We start from the raw sequence: 13,670 nt of genomic DNA, 5'->3' as shown, positions 1-13,670 counted from the left end.
GTAATAAATGGAAACCATTATATAATATACCAGCATGATATTTTGTTGAAAGCAGTTTACATTACATTTTTATGGGTTCCAGGTGAAATACAAGGAGAAGTATGAGAGGGAGAAGGGCAAGCCCATGCTGGACTTTGAGACACCCACATATGTGACTGCTAAGGAGGCCCAGCACATGCAGAGTCAGGTAAATACTAAATTCTTTCACCTCTGTATTTCAAGTAGCTACAAATGCAATCCACTTTCCATTACAGGCCTCTCTCTATAAATTGAAAGACTCTTCAGTGCCTGCTTATTTATTAACCTGTAATGTATGGCCTCTTGTTATATATTGATATGCTTCAGCTTGTTGGATGTCAAACTGTTGTTTATATTAGACTTACAGAATGTTTCTGAAGTTTGGAAAAAAAACTTTTACAGTGCCTTTAATGCCAGTTTATTCAATTAAGACTGTGTCCTGATGCTTAGTAGTTATAATATCCTGTGACTGTGATCACTGTTATGGCTTTACCATTTTACCATTTTCTACTTAACTAGCATAACAAAAACTGGAAGAAGGCAGTGTAAAATGTGTTAAACTTGCCCAATGCCTTGTGTATTGTTGTTCCCTAATACTGTGTATACTATAAGTTGAGACAAGTTAATCTTCCTCTTGTGTTGGAATTACAAAGGTAAAGTATTCTCGGCTCAGTGGAACCTGGATTAGGTTTTTTCAGTATTTAATTATAATAATTTGCTTGATTTTCATTATCCCTGTGTTGAACTCCAGACTACAAACATAAGAGTTGCTCTCTCACAATAAAGAACTCCAACACATTCACACATGCACTCAAATGCTAACATTAGAGACTGCAGATATAGAAATGGACGTCATTAGAAGCAGAATGGTGTAAACCAGGATGAGGTAACTGCATATTGAACAAGCACTGCCTGCATGTGGTTGTCTGAGCTCTGTCTGTCCCCTGTCTTATCTTTGCGGCCAATAGAAAGACTATAAGAAGGACTTTGAGGAATACATGAGGGGCAAGAACCTCTCAGGCTTGGAGGTCACCCCTGCCATGATACATGTCAGGCACGCCACCAAAATAGCCAGTGAGGTAACTAAAGGATAATTTATCCCTGACAATGTCCCCTATTTGCCTTACCCATGCTTTGTAATCATACTAAGACTACATCACAACCACAGTCCTTCTTTTTTTTACACTACCTTTTTTTAATCCCCATGAGTGTTTTCTTCCCTCTTGTGGGTCCACTCATACAGTTTAGTTGTAATTCTTTTGCATGATTCACTACACAGCCCTAAACTATTACTGACGCTACAGTTATCCATCTTGCTTGTCTCTATTCATTGTGTGACTTGTTAAGTAGTTAGTATAGTTCATTTGTATTTATATCTGTGTTCACTAACATGTTGGATTCCTAATTTCATGGTCAACCCTTCATCTACGACTACGAACAGCTTTCCATTGAAAAGTCTGCATGCATGCATGTAATGATGTGAATGATGCAGCAATGTTTAAGTTGAAATGCAGACTTGAATTGTGTTGTTTTGTTTTTCTTTCCATGCTCTATCTGATAAAATGTGTTTGACCTCGTCTTTTATCAGGATTCTTTGCCAAAGTCCCCAATGTCTCCACTCTCTCTGTGAAAAATGTAATGATCTTTACTTTATAGATTGTAATTTTGGGAGACTTGGTGATTTTGAGCTCAAACTATATTGTCTATATGTATGCCTTCGCCTGGCCTGCCTGTGTGCCCCTCTCTGCAGTCTCTCTGTTCTTCTTCCATCCTGTAGAAAGAGTACAGGAAGGATCTAGAAGAGGGAGTGAAGGGTAAAGGGCTTACTGTGCTGGAGGAAACTCCGGAGCTTTTGAGAGCAAGGAATGCCACTCAAATCCTGTGTGAGGTATGACTGACTGAGAGGTGATGGAAGTGGCATCACACTCTCATCTGAGTGACTTCCCACAACTCCCCTCTTGGTGCAATCATCTGGCTGAATCCTATCACCTCTTAACTAAGCTTCATCATCACACTAAAAGGGCAACTGCTGGGTTTGACTCTTATCCCTGCTTCATGACAACACTAATTTTCCCATGTTTCCTTTTATACTCTTTCCCTTATTCCAGATAAATATTTCAAAAACAAATCTCAAATACACCCATTTAACTTTTTGACAAAATGTGTGACATTGTATTTTTTTCATTATATTTTTTTTTAAAGGATTTTATCATTTTATTTTAGGTCACATATTTATAGCTCATGTAGACAGGCAAGCGTAGCCCACCTGCAGTACAGAAGGAAATTGCTGACTGCTGTGGTCCAGTTAGCATCAAAACTTTATACAAAAATCTTTAGAAATTTTAATTTAGACAAGTATAGATATGCTCTGGGTGCTTTTGGGGTTTATTTTTGGATTCTGATATTTTTTGTTAATAAACTGATAAATAGAAAATTTCGAGAAAACATAGTTTTGTTGAAAATAACTAGTTACTAGTTGCTTTAACAGCTGTCCTTAACTACTGTGGTTTTATTTTACAGCTTTGAGTGGAGCTTCTCACACAATCAACTGTCCAATTACCATATTTTTTCCTTCAGATTTCTTCTAACTTTCTTTGTTTACCATTCTCCCTAGGCCACATGGTTTTGCAGCCCCACCCCCCACCCCAATATGAATGAGTAGAAGTCCTGTTGTTTGTAATAATCTGTCTGTCATGTCTGCTTTTAGTGAGTACAGTGCTTTTATGTAACACACTGTCACCTGCAACATTTACAGAGAGAGTACAAGAAGGCACTGGAGCAGGAGATCAAGGGCAAGGGAATGTTGGCATTGGCTACAGACACCCCAGATTTCATGAGGGCCAGGAACGCTACTGACATCCTCAGTCAGGTCTGAATCACAGCGTATTATTATATTATTTGCTTGGAGCTGACAGTGTAAGCATACAGTAGATGATTCATAGACACATGTAATCGGTAGAATTTACACTGAGATCCAAATATTTGCTGACAGACTTTTTTTGTCCATAGACGAAGTATAAGCAGACTGCTGAGATGGACAGGGCCAGCTACACAACTGTTATCGACACCCCAGACATCATCCATGCTCAGCAGATGAGAAACATTGTCAGTCAGGTAAATTCCTGAATTGAACCAATTTCTACACACATGGAAAAAAAAAATCTCCTTCCAGTTTGTTTGCCTGTGTATCTGGACACATTAGAGGAGTCTTTAAATATTTGTCCCTATTTTAATTGAAAATCCTGTTGATTGCATTTTTTGTCTAACAGAAAAAGTACAAAGAGGAGGCTGAAAAGACTATGTCTCACTATGTACCAGTCCTGGACACTCCAGAGATGCAGAGAGTCCGTGAGAACCAGAGGAACTTCAGCACTGTAAGTAATAAATGTAAATGATGAATTATGCTGGGTTTTACTGGAGCAGCATGTTGATTGTTATAGGACCTACAGTATGAAGTCAGCGGTTCTTCCAGTCTCTCTGTGTACATCTCCATGTCTGTTGTAAAGTATTATCTTTAATACTTTAAACTTTTGCACTGTTAGTGGAATGTCTTTTGTATGGTGTTCATTATGTAATTGAATTCAATAAAGTGTGTCAGATTTTGTACTCAAAGCTGTAGAGTACATGTCAATGGGGCATAAAAATGAAAATAGGTTTCATGCTAATCCTTAGCAGACACTAAGGTAAACTTTTTTTGTTCATAAGAGCAAGTATTTTCTTTCTGGCTTTCTGTTCTCTTCTCTTTTTTTGGTTTTACCTCTGTCAGTATCATTGTGAAACATGTTAACTGCACTTTTGTTTTTCTCCCTGTAGCTTCAATACCAGATTGACCTTAAAAACATAAAGGGCAAAGTGTCTACTGTAAAGGACACTCCTGAAATGCTGCGTGTTAAAGAGAATACAAAGAATTTCAGCTTGGTATCTACTCCGTGATACTTTTTTCTTAACATTTTCTAATAACACATTTTTTACATTTTTCCTTGATTTTTTATTTTTTTTTTAAAACTTTCTTTCCTCATTAACAAATTCTGATATGCAGCCCCTTTTTCTTTGGACCAGACAGATATTATTTAACCTTGTCAATAAGTTGCATTTTAATTCGCGCAACTAACCCTTGACAGTTTGTTTGATAGTTGTTAGTGCAGAGCTTGTGTGTTGTTCAATACTTTGTTCACTGTACTATGCTGTATATGTGTCCAGACAATGTCCAGAAACATTTAGATGTTGTTTTATATGTCTCATTCAGTGTGTTTTTGTTGGAAAAAAAAGACTACCCAGTTTTACTCACTAGGTGCAATACAGTTAAAGTGTAATTTGGAAATTCAGTCAAGCACCTAGTCATCATTATCCAAGAGCTGGAATCAGGCTAACCCTTATTTGCTGCTCTCATTCCTCGTCCTTGTAAAGATTCAGTACAAAGAGGATTTGGGAAGAGGAACAGCTTTACCTGAGACCCCTGAGATGGAGAGAGTTAAACGCAACCAGCAGAACATTAGCACGGTACTCCACAGAGTGACCCAGCCCTCCTCCATCTCCCCCTCAACCAGTCCTCACTCCATATTCCCCTATCTAGTGTGTGAAAATATAACCAGATCTGTTTTCATATCTTTTCAAATGATGATTTTCAACCCAACCCAACTTTCTACTTTTTAAAAAACTAATTATAGGATTTTACATTGCCCCCCAAAGACCCCATGTTTTTGTTAACTTGTGTAAACACGTGGCTCTAGATACCCTGGCCCAACTTCATTTCTGCAAGATAATAGCTTGTTTTTATGTAACATTAAATGTCCAAAAGTATGTGGACATCCCTGACCACATACAGTGCACAACTCTGTGTGCCTTCCATGGTTCAGGCTTACCTCTTACTTCAAAGTAAGGGAAATCTCAGTGCGACAACATGCATTGACATTTATGACAGTGTTGTGCTTCTAATTTTCTTATAGCAGTTTGGGGACACAACATTGTCTTGTCTTGTTCACACAAGTCAACATCTTCAATATCTATTGGGACTTTGAGGGGTCTTCAGGATTTTTCTTTCTCATGATAATTTATTGCATTTAAACCTGAAGTAATAACCTACAATAAGTAGCATCCATTTTGAAAACAAATGTATTTTACAACTTTATGTGCGTATGCTGTTGTTATGAATGGAGGAATGGATATGTCTGTGTCTAGTGTACATATTGTGCTTTTGTTTGTCCCTGTCTTACTCTGTACCTGTGGAAATTATACAATGGGCAGATACAGTACAAGGACTCTGTGGGTCAAGGCACATCCATACCAGATCTCCCCGAGGTGAAGCGGGTCCAAGAAACCCAGAAGAATATCAGCTCGGTAGTGGAACAAATCTGCAGTGACCCTTATCTTATCCCCTTATAAGCATCCCTCAAAATACCCTCTGACCTCTCCCACTTGTTTTAAAGTCTAAAAACTTTTCCTGTCATGTTTCTATTACTGCCCCCCCCCCCCCCCCCCAACTAAATTTCATAAATCATTGATTTTTACCAGTCTTGGTTGATGACTTGATATTGGGAGTTTGAGGAGTCTGTAGGATTTCCCTCCTCCATGACAATTCATTGCATCTAAAGCCTTAAGTAATAACCTAAATTAATTATCATCCATTTTGAAAACAGATCATATTTTACAACTTTATGTGTGTATGCTGTAGTTATGAATGGAGGGATGGATATGTCTGTGTCTAGTGTACAAATTGTGCTTTTTGTTTGTCCCTGTCTTACTCTGTACCTGTGGCAAATTATACAATGGGCAGATACAGTACAAGGACTCTGTGGGTCAAGGCACATCCATACCAGATCTCCCTGAAGTGAAGCGGGTCCGAGAGACCCAGAAGAATATCAGCTCGGTAGAGGAACAGATCTGCAGTGACCCTTATCTTATCCCCTTATAATTATTACTCAGAATACCTTCTGACCTCTCCCACTTGTCATAAAGTCTAAAAATTTTTCTTATCATGTTTGAATTACCGGTTTTCCTTCCCCCATCCTAACTAAGTTTCATAAATCATTACTTTTTACCAGTCTTGGTTGATGACTTGATATTGGTAATTTGAGGAGTCTGTAGGCTTTCATCCTCCATCATAATTCATTGCAACTATACCCTGATGTAATAATCTAAAATAAGTATCATCCATTTTAAAAACATATCATGAATATTTCACATCTTTACTTATTGCCAACTACCACTAAAATATGTGAAATTATTGTGAGTAATTACTTTTTATTGTCAGTTGTTGTAAAGTGTACGTTGTTGTTCTGAATGGATGGACATGTCTGTGTCTACTGTACATATTGTGCTTTTGTTTGTCCCTGTCTTACTCTGAACCTGTGTAATTTATGCACTGGGCAGATACAGTACAAGGATTCTGTGGGTCAAGGCACTTCTATACCAGATCTCCCTGAGGTGAAGCGGGTCAGAGAAACCCAGAAGAATATCAGCTTGGTAGAGGAACAGACCTGCAGTGACCATTATATTATCCTCTTAAAATCATCCCTCAAAATTCCTGCCATTTTCCTCTTGTCTAAAAGTCTACCAGACATTACCTTTCATGTTTTTTCAAGTACTGGTTTCCCCTCCTCCATCCTAATTAAGTTCCATACATCACTCTTCTTTGCCAGCTTTGGTTGATGACTTAATTTTGAATTCACATTTCCACAAAAACAATTTTTTTTTCTGCATTTTTTTCTTTTAATTTTTTTTCACATTTCCTCCCTTCCTAAATTCAAAACTAACTAACTAAACTCCTTTTAGTGTATTACCAGCACATTTGACTTTTTTGTGCTATCTCATTTAAAGCTTCAGTACAAAGAAGGAGTGGGACAAGGCACATCAGTATCAGAGACCCCAGAGATGGAGAGAGTTAAACGCAATCAGCAAAATATTAGCACGGTACTCTACAGAGTGACCCTGTATCCTCCTGTGCTGTATATTCATTTGCCTCCATCCACATTTGTCTACCTCACTCTTCATCTCCCTTGAAACACACTGTCATAACAATTCTTCTGAGCTGTTACCAGTCATTTAGATGTCTGAACTCTTACTGTCACATCAAACCCACCATGCATAACACCAATGAGCCCTACGGGGTCAGCTAACATGCTTCTTCATTTCTCAGGAAAAAAGTGAAGTGTGTGTTTAATTTCATTGTTTCATGTCTGCTGTGATTTTTGGTGCTGTGCTGTGTCTCTTTCTGTCTTCCTGCAATTTTCGCTGAATGACTGGCTCTTTACCGTTTTCCTCCACTTTGTCTGTATGAAACTCAAACTGTCTGTTGGGTAGATAAAATACAAGGACTCTTTGGGTCGAGCAACAGCCATACCGGACCTCCCTGAGGTGAAGCGGGTCAAACAAACCCAGAAGCACATCAGCTCGGTAGTGGAACAAAACCAAACCACGTGTGCTCCTAACTGTTGAGAGTGGACAGTAGTGCCCATCAGTAATGCCCCTCATGAGCCCATTTGCTACCTCCCCTCCCTCCATCATCTCATGCTTTAGTCACCTCTTGCTCATCCATCTCCATTCAAGGCACAGCAGTTTCTTGAGCTCCAACCCTGCCTTTATCACCACTTAATGCAACTATAACCTTCATCCACACATTTTTTTTTCCTTTTCTCCCTTTACTTTTTCAAATCATCTTTAATCCTCAACCATCAACCCCTCAAGCTGAGTGACACCCTCTTCTAAGGCCTGTACAGTGTTTTCTAACCTGCAGCCCAGCTTTCTTCACACAAAGCACCTGCGAGCTGCTAAGTTAATTTCCACTTCACAGCAAATGACAGCTAAATCTCCTGCTGAAGCATAAGGAATGTGTTTATCTCAACAGAGATCCTAGGTGGTCGACTGGAGCTACCAGGATGAATCACTCTATAGGACCAATTTCTCAGACTCTTTTTCAATATATTCCAAAGCAAAAATTGTGAAAACTGAAAACAGTTCCTTCTCTAAGACTAATTAATCTTGAACATTTCCTGAAAATTGCTCTGTCTGTATCTTCTCTCAGAGATTTCAAGGTTAATCCAAGTCTATGAAACCAGTCCTATAGGTGTGTGGTCTGTGTATGGTTCAGAGTGTCTGACTGTCCCCTTGGGGCACTGTGCTTCTGTCCTGTAGGTGTTGTATAAAGACAGTTCAGCCAAGGGAACCCCTGTGGTGTTTACTCCAGAGATGGAGCGAGTCAAAAGGAACCAAGAAAACATTAGCTCGGTACTTTCAGAACCACTGCAAGAGCATATTCTACCAAAGAAATGTTCTACCCCATGTTAACCCTTTTCTAACTGACTTGTCCCCTGGCTCTAGTTAATCATATTAATTCTCCCCACTGTGCTCTCTTTTAAATGTGTTTAGTACCACCAGCTGTGGTGTGTCTGTGCACATCATCACCGCTAACCTCTCCTGTTGTTGAAACTACTCCACTCCATCTTGTTCCCTTGTCACCTTCCCACTGAAGACTGGGACATAATCCTGTTTCATTTAATACTTCAACCTCTTAATAAATGTCTCCCTGCTCATTAATTTGTCTGAAATCCCAGTAATACCCCAGCTCTGTCTGCCAGTAGCTGTGTGTGTATTCTTATCATTCAGTCTCTCTGCCACACCCTTTGAGCTGTGGATGCTAATGGCTACTGTATGGTAGATTCTGGTTTAAAACATTTCAGACACTCACTGTGTGCCTTCTGCTCCTCCACTGTCCTGTCCTCACTTTCCACTAGGTGCTGTACTCTGACAGTTTCCGTAAGCAGGTCCAGGGCAAGGCTGCATTTGTCCTGGACACACCTGAAATGAGGCGCGTCAGGGAGACCCAGCGCATCATTTCTGGAGTAAGATTTTGTGGATGTTTGTTTAATTGTGTTTATGCACTGTGAGGTTTATTTCTGCTCTATGTAGATTACTTCCATACTAGTTCCCTACTTAAAAGGATAAGGCTGGTGTTATTTTGTATTTTTCTGGTCAGCAGCAATTCCCATGAAAAGACTGAAACCAACAATGTGGCAGTCCATCTCTTAATTGTTTATGATGTCACTGTCAATTTAAGTCAATTTATTTGTAATAATGGCTCATTAATAAACAGCTGGGCAATGTAGATTTTGGAAAATGTGGGGTAAATAAATACTTACAGTATATATGTGTGTATATATATGTGTGTGTGTGTGTGTGTGTGTGTGTGTGTGTGTGTGTGTGTGTGTGTGTGTGTGTGTAGTCGTTACATGTATAAACTGTGGTAACTCTTACTGTGATTGTGAATTGTTGAATTGTGATTTGTGCCCCTCAGGTGAGATATCACGAGGACTTTGAGAAGAGCAAGGGCAGCTTCACTCCCACCACCTCTGACCCTGTAACGGAGCGTGTGAAAAGGAACACCCAGGACTTCAGCGACATCAGCTACCGTGGAATCCAGAGGCGTGTGGTGGAGATGGAGAGGAGACGTGCCATGGAGCATGACCAAGAGACCATCACTGGTACAGTTACAAGCATGATGAACACAGTCATTAGTTATGTGCCTGGGGGCTGCTGGTGTCATGGTAAATAAAGCTGTACAGACATTTCGACTGAAAGGCCAAACCCCCCAGTGACAGGCTTTGAAGACTTTGTAGATTAAATTGTTAACTCAATATAAATACTATAATAATAAATTGTTGGCCCATGTCCTGTTGTGCTTTTTAAATAAAAGAAAATTTAATACAATTGATTCACAAAGCTAAGCAGCTACTTTTGATCATCAAAACTTGGGAAACTTGAGAATATTTTTTCAATGAATGACATAAGAGTCTTTAAAGATCCTGGAAATACCTTCAAAACAGCTGAAAATGTTTAATGACCATCCAGTAATACATGAGAAGTACAAACTAGGGTAAATTTTATACACAGACTGAGACATATTGTATGCCACAGATTGAGACCAGTTATTTGAGTTAATAATTGCTTCAGTGATGCAGTATTTGACTCCTTGCCTCCAGATCTGCGTGTGTGGCGCACAAACCCCGGCTCTGTGTTTGACTACGACCCTGCTGAGGACAACATTCAGTCCAGGAGTCTGCACATGATGTCAGGTGAGATGAGAAACTCAGACGGATCACTTCATAGGTCTAAAGGAGTAAATATAATTTTAAGAATGTTTTTGATTAGTAACTGTGGTTTAGTTCATGCTCATGTGATCTGCTAATTTCATGGTAATTTACTCCATGAGTTTATAAAATATTGCATCTTCTGTGCAAAGCTGAATTTCATCCTGTGTGGACAATGAGCTCACTATGCTTTGTAGCAACCTGTGAATTACACTCTGATATTTAAATAATAGAATACTAAATGAATACTAAATGAATAAAATGAATAAAAATCTGACCATTAGTGTCTACTGGTAAAAATTTAACCTCCCATTTAGCAACCAAATATAAACATATAAACAATATTTTATAACCCTCTACTGTATAATGTGGTTGTAATCAAATTCATGGACATGTTCAAGTGTTTATTAATTTTTATTTTTAAACAGATACAACTACTCCTTTGAAGAATACAAAACCTGTGTAAAGACAGTTAATGAAAGATTGATCAAATATAATATAGCTGTAACCATGTATAGAAAGTATTAGTTAATTATCCACCTGGGAAAATGTTTACAGCATTTATTTACTGTTTATATGCACAAATCATTCATATAGGGCCTCATTTGTTGTTTCACAAAGGCATTTCATTTGTAGGAAATGAACATTTTAGATCTGCAATCAATTGATTTAGCAATGCATAGTGATTCCCAGTGTTGAAGTTGTGAGGTAGTCAGGTGAGAGTCAGGTGACAGTCAACAGAGTTAACACTGAAGGGCCATTGTTCTGAGGAAGGCCTAAGGTACTTGTGCACATCGCTAAGATTACATCTACTGTATATCATATTATATTATCAAGCATTCACTGACAAAATATATCACTATTCTGACAGTGCAAGCTCAGCGTCGCAGCAAGGAGCACTCCCGCTCCACCAGTGCTTTGAGTGGCATGGCTGATGAAAAGTCTGAGGTATCCCAGGATGCTGACCACCACATGTCCCTCTATAGCAATGGCTTCATGGCCTCCTCTATGGGTAATGATTCAGCATCACTACAACAAACACCACAACAAATGCACAATACAGAATGATGTGTTACAGAGTCTTTAATACCACAAATCACATTGTTTTAACAAACCCTCATTAGACTGTGCCTTATCTGTGGTGTGTGTGTGTGTGTGTGTATATATATATATATATATATATATATAATGTTTTTTTTTCATCTGCAGGCTACCAGCATGCTAAGACTGTAGAGGTGCAGCAGAGGTCATCATCAGTAGCCACCCAGCAGACCACAGTCTCCTCCATCCCCTCACACCCCTCTACCACTGGAGTTAGTAGCACTATTCACATTACACACACTGCACAAGCTAGTAGGGCCTAGTAGACCTTGGAGTAACAGAACAGCCCCTGAAAATGTTTTTGCTGACCTGACCTCTAGTAGTTCAACCTCTTATCTTGCTGCAGTGATATAGAAATGTATTCCAGGACCCTGTCACTGATACATCACTGCATCACTGATGGGTGTTTTCAGAGGAAAAAACCTTGAACCCTTCAACCACAGAGGGCAGAGAAACACTTCTTTTCAGCGTGCCATTCTTTAAAGTTATATTTACTATCTCAAAAGAAAAGTTCATGAAAAGTATACCATCCTCAAATTCTTACAATTGTATGGAAAATGATTTTTATGTTAAGCATTGTGACTTGCACCACATTTTATTGTATTATTTAACATTTACATCTCTTTGTAGTTGCGGAGAGAAGCGTTACTCTCATGGTGCAAAGAAGCTACTGTCATGTTTAGTTACATGCTAACTTATGAATGGACAGTCAAACACCTAACATAGATTTAGCATAACATTAAAACTCAGATTGAAGGATAAAGCATTTTTTCTATATTTTTCCTTTTGTTTACAAATCTCAATCAAACAAACACTACATTACATCATTTTAGTACTTTCCAACATCCCTTCCTTGTGTCTTACAATCAGTCCCAAGTCCACTAGTTCCTACTGAAGTTGTACATCTTTTATCTGTCACAAATACAGTTTTATTATAATTTTTTTTAAATCCTAAAACAGGAATTGAGTTAGTTAGTTTTACTAAATACTACTTTAAGTGTATTTATGGGGACTATTTTCAGCAGTGGGAGTCTTGTATATTTATGTTATTTGTTTACATTTACAAAAATATGGAATATCACCAACCTTATCCTTTAAACTCTCGCACACCACTATTTAAACACACTGATTCTGATTTACTTCTCTGTACTCTCTGCAGAAAACTGTGCGTGCCATGTATGACTATGCTGCAGCCGACAGTGATGAGGTGTCCTTCAAGGATGGCGATGTCATCGTTAACGTGCAGTCCATTGACGAGGGGTGGATGTACGGTACTGTGCAGCGCACTGGCAAGACCGGTATGCTGCCAGCCAACTACGTTGAGGCAATTTAAAGACAAAGCCCGCCCATCGTCCCTCCAGAATGGGCGAGACACATCCACAGGGCAAACTGATTGGTCTTCCTGTGATCACAACTGTGGCTTAGTGCAATGTGTAGCTTTTAGTTTCTTGTAGGTCTGTATTTGAACTGTGTTGTTATTCTTGTTGGTAAGGCTGTTATCATTCATATGCTGCTGCCCGTGTTGCCTGTGGATGTGAATTAAGTATTATGACATGACACATATAAATATTTCTGATTATACATACTATGCCTATTTTAGATTTAGTGTTCTAAGACACCATCTTAGAAATGCAAGACTCACTAATATACAGTACTTTCTGGCCCATTATTTTGTAAATTTCAAAAATATTTAATATATATAAAACATTTTTGTCCGAGTACTGAGAGAGTATTTTCTCATAGGAACAATGGGCTCAAGTAGTTCTAATTATGCCTTTAATGGAAGTTCTATGGAGAGAGAAAGAAAATGATTAAAATAACGACACTTATAAGGAGTCAGTTACCATCTACCTCCTCCATGATTAAACCACTCCTGAAGAATTGTATGAGACAAGCCTCAGTCTTCCCTCCTTTACACTGAAGGCTGGCCATTAGTAGAATGTGTGTTTTGTTTCTTCCGATTATTTAGGTCCTGGGTTAAGGCATGTCCTCTACCTAATCAGTAGCTAATAAAGCACACCAAGCTCCTGCAGCACTCTGCCTCCTTCTTTTCATTCTGAGATACTTTTGAAAATGCAGCTGCTTGTATTTATAATGTTGATAACTGTGCTAATATCTGTGATTTCTCTGTCAATTTGTGGAGATGTTTCTGTGAATTTATGTTTCAACATTTCCACTGTGTTCAGAGACTTGGCCTTCAAGCATCACATTAACATGGTTTTTCTCTGCCATTGTTTCACTGCCCACATCACTGGTGTTGTGCCCACTGACAGCTTTTTCCATGGTTAAAAAAAAAACTAACTAACCAGTCTCAGCCTTGTAGGTGTGCTCAAGAATAGGGACCTCAACAGAACCAGCAAAATTAAGATTGGGAAATGGGCACAAAAATGGTGATCAGTGTGAGATTGACATTGCAGCGGCACAGACTGTTGTCAGACTGAAAACAAAGCCAGTTCAGTCTCATTATAA

The 13,670-nt window shown here is 38.8% G+C and overlaps 1 protein-coding gene across 1 annotated transcript in view; it reads left to right on the top strand.

Moving 5' to 3' along the window:
• The window catches only part of LOC108897089 (nebulin), a 60,873-nt gene extending 47,640 nt beyond the window's left edge, over positions 1-13,233 (top strand). The window contains 20 exon segments of the mRNA XM_018696513.2: positions 83-187; positions 987-1,097; positions 1,796-1,906; positions 2,774-2,887; positions 3,028-3,132; positions 3,288-3,392; positions 3,832-3,936; positions 4,426-4,518; positions 5,263-5,355; positions 5,792-5,884; positions 6,388-6,480; positions 6,835-6,927; positions 7,318-7,410; positions 8,149-8,241; positions 8,748-8,855; positions 9,308-9,494; positions 9,993-10,085; positions 10,972-11,112; positions 11,310-11,413; positions 12,361-13,233. Of these exon segments, the coding sequence (XP_018552029.1) occupies positions 83-187; positions 987-1,097; positions 1,796-1,906; positions 2,774-2,887; positions 3,028-3,132; positions 3,288-3,392; positions 3,832-3,936; positions 4,426-4,518; positions 5,263-5,355; positions 5,792-5,884; positions 6,388-6,480; positions 6,835-6,927; positions 7,318-7,410; positions 8,149-8,241; positions 8,748-8,855; positions 9,308-9,494; positions 9,993-10,085; positions 10,972-11,112; positions 11,310-11,413; positions 12,361-12,534 (2,214 nt within the window). The 3' untranslated portion in view covers positions 12,535-13,233.
• The last annotated feature ends 437 nt before the right edge of the window (positions 13,234-13,670 follow it).

This window comes from Lates calcarifer, linkage group LG1 (genome assembly GCF_001640805.2).
Source record: "Lates calcarifer isolate ASB-BC8 linkage group LG1, TLL_Latcal_v3, whole genome shotgun sequence".
In the NCBI taxonomy this organism is placed as follows: Eukaryota; Metazoa; Chordata; class Actinopteri; family Centropomidae; genus Lates; species Lates calcarifer.
Note: the sequence above shows the minus strand (reverse complement) of the source record. Positions and strands in the feature narration are given on the sequence as shown.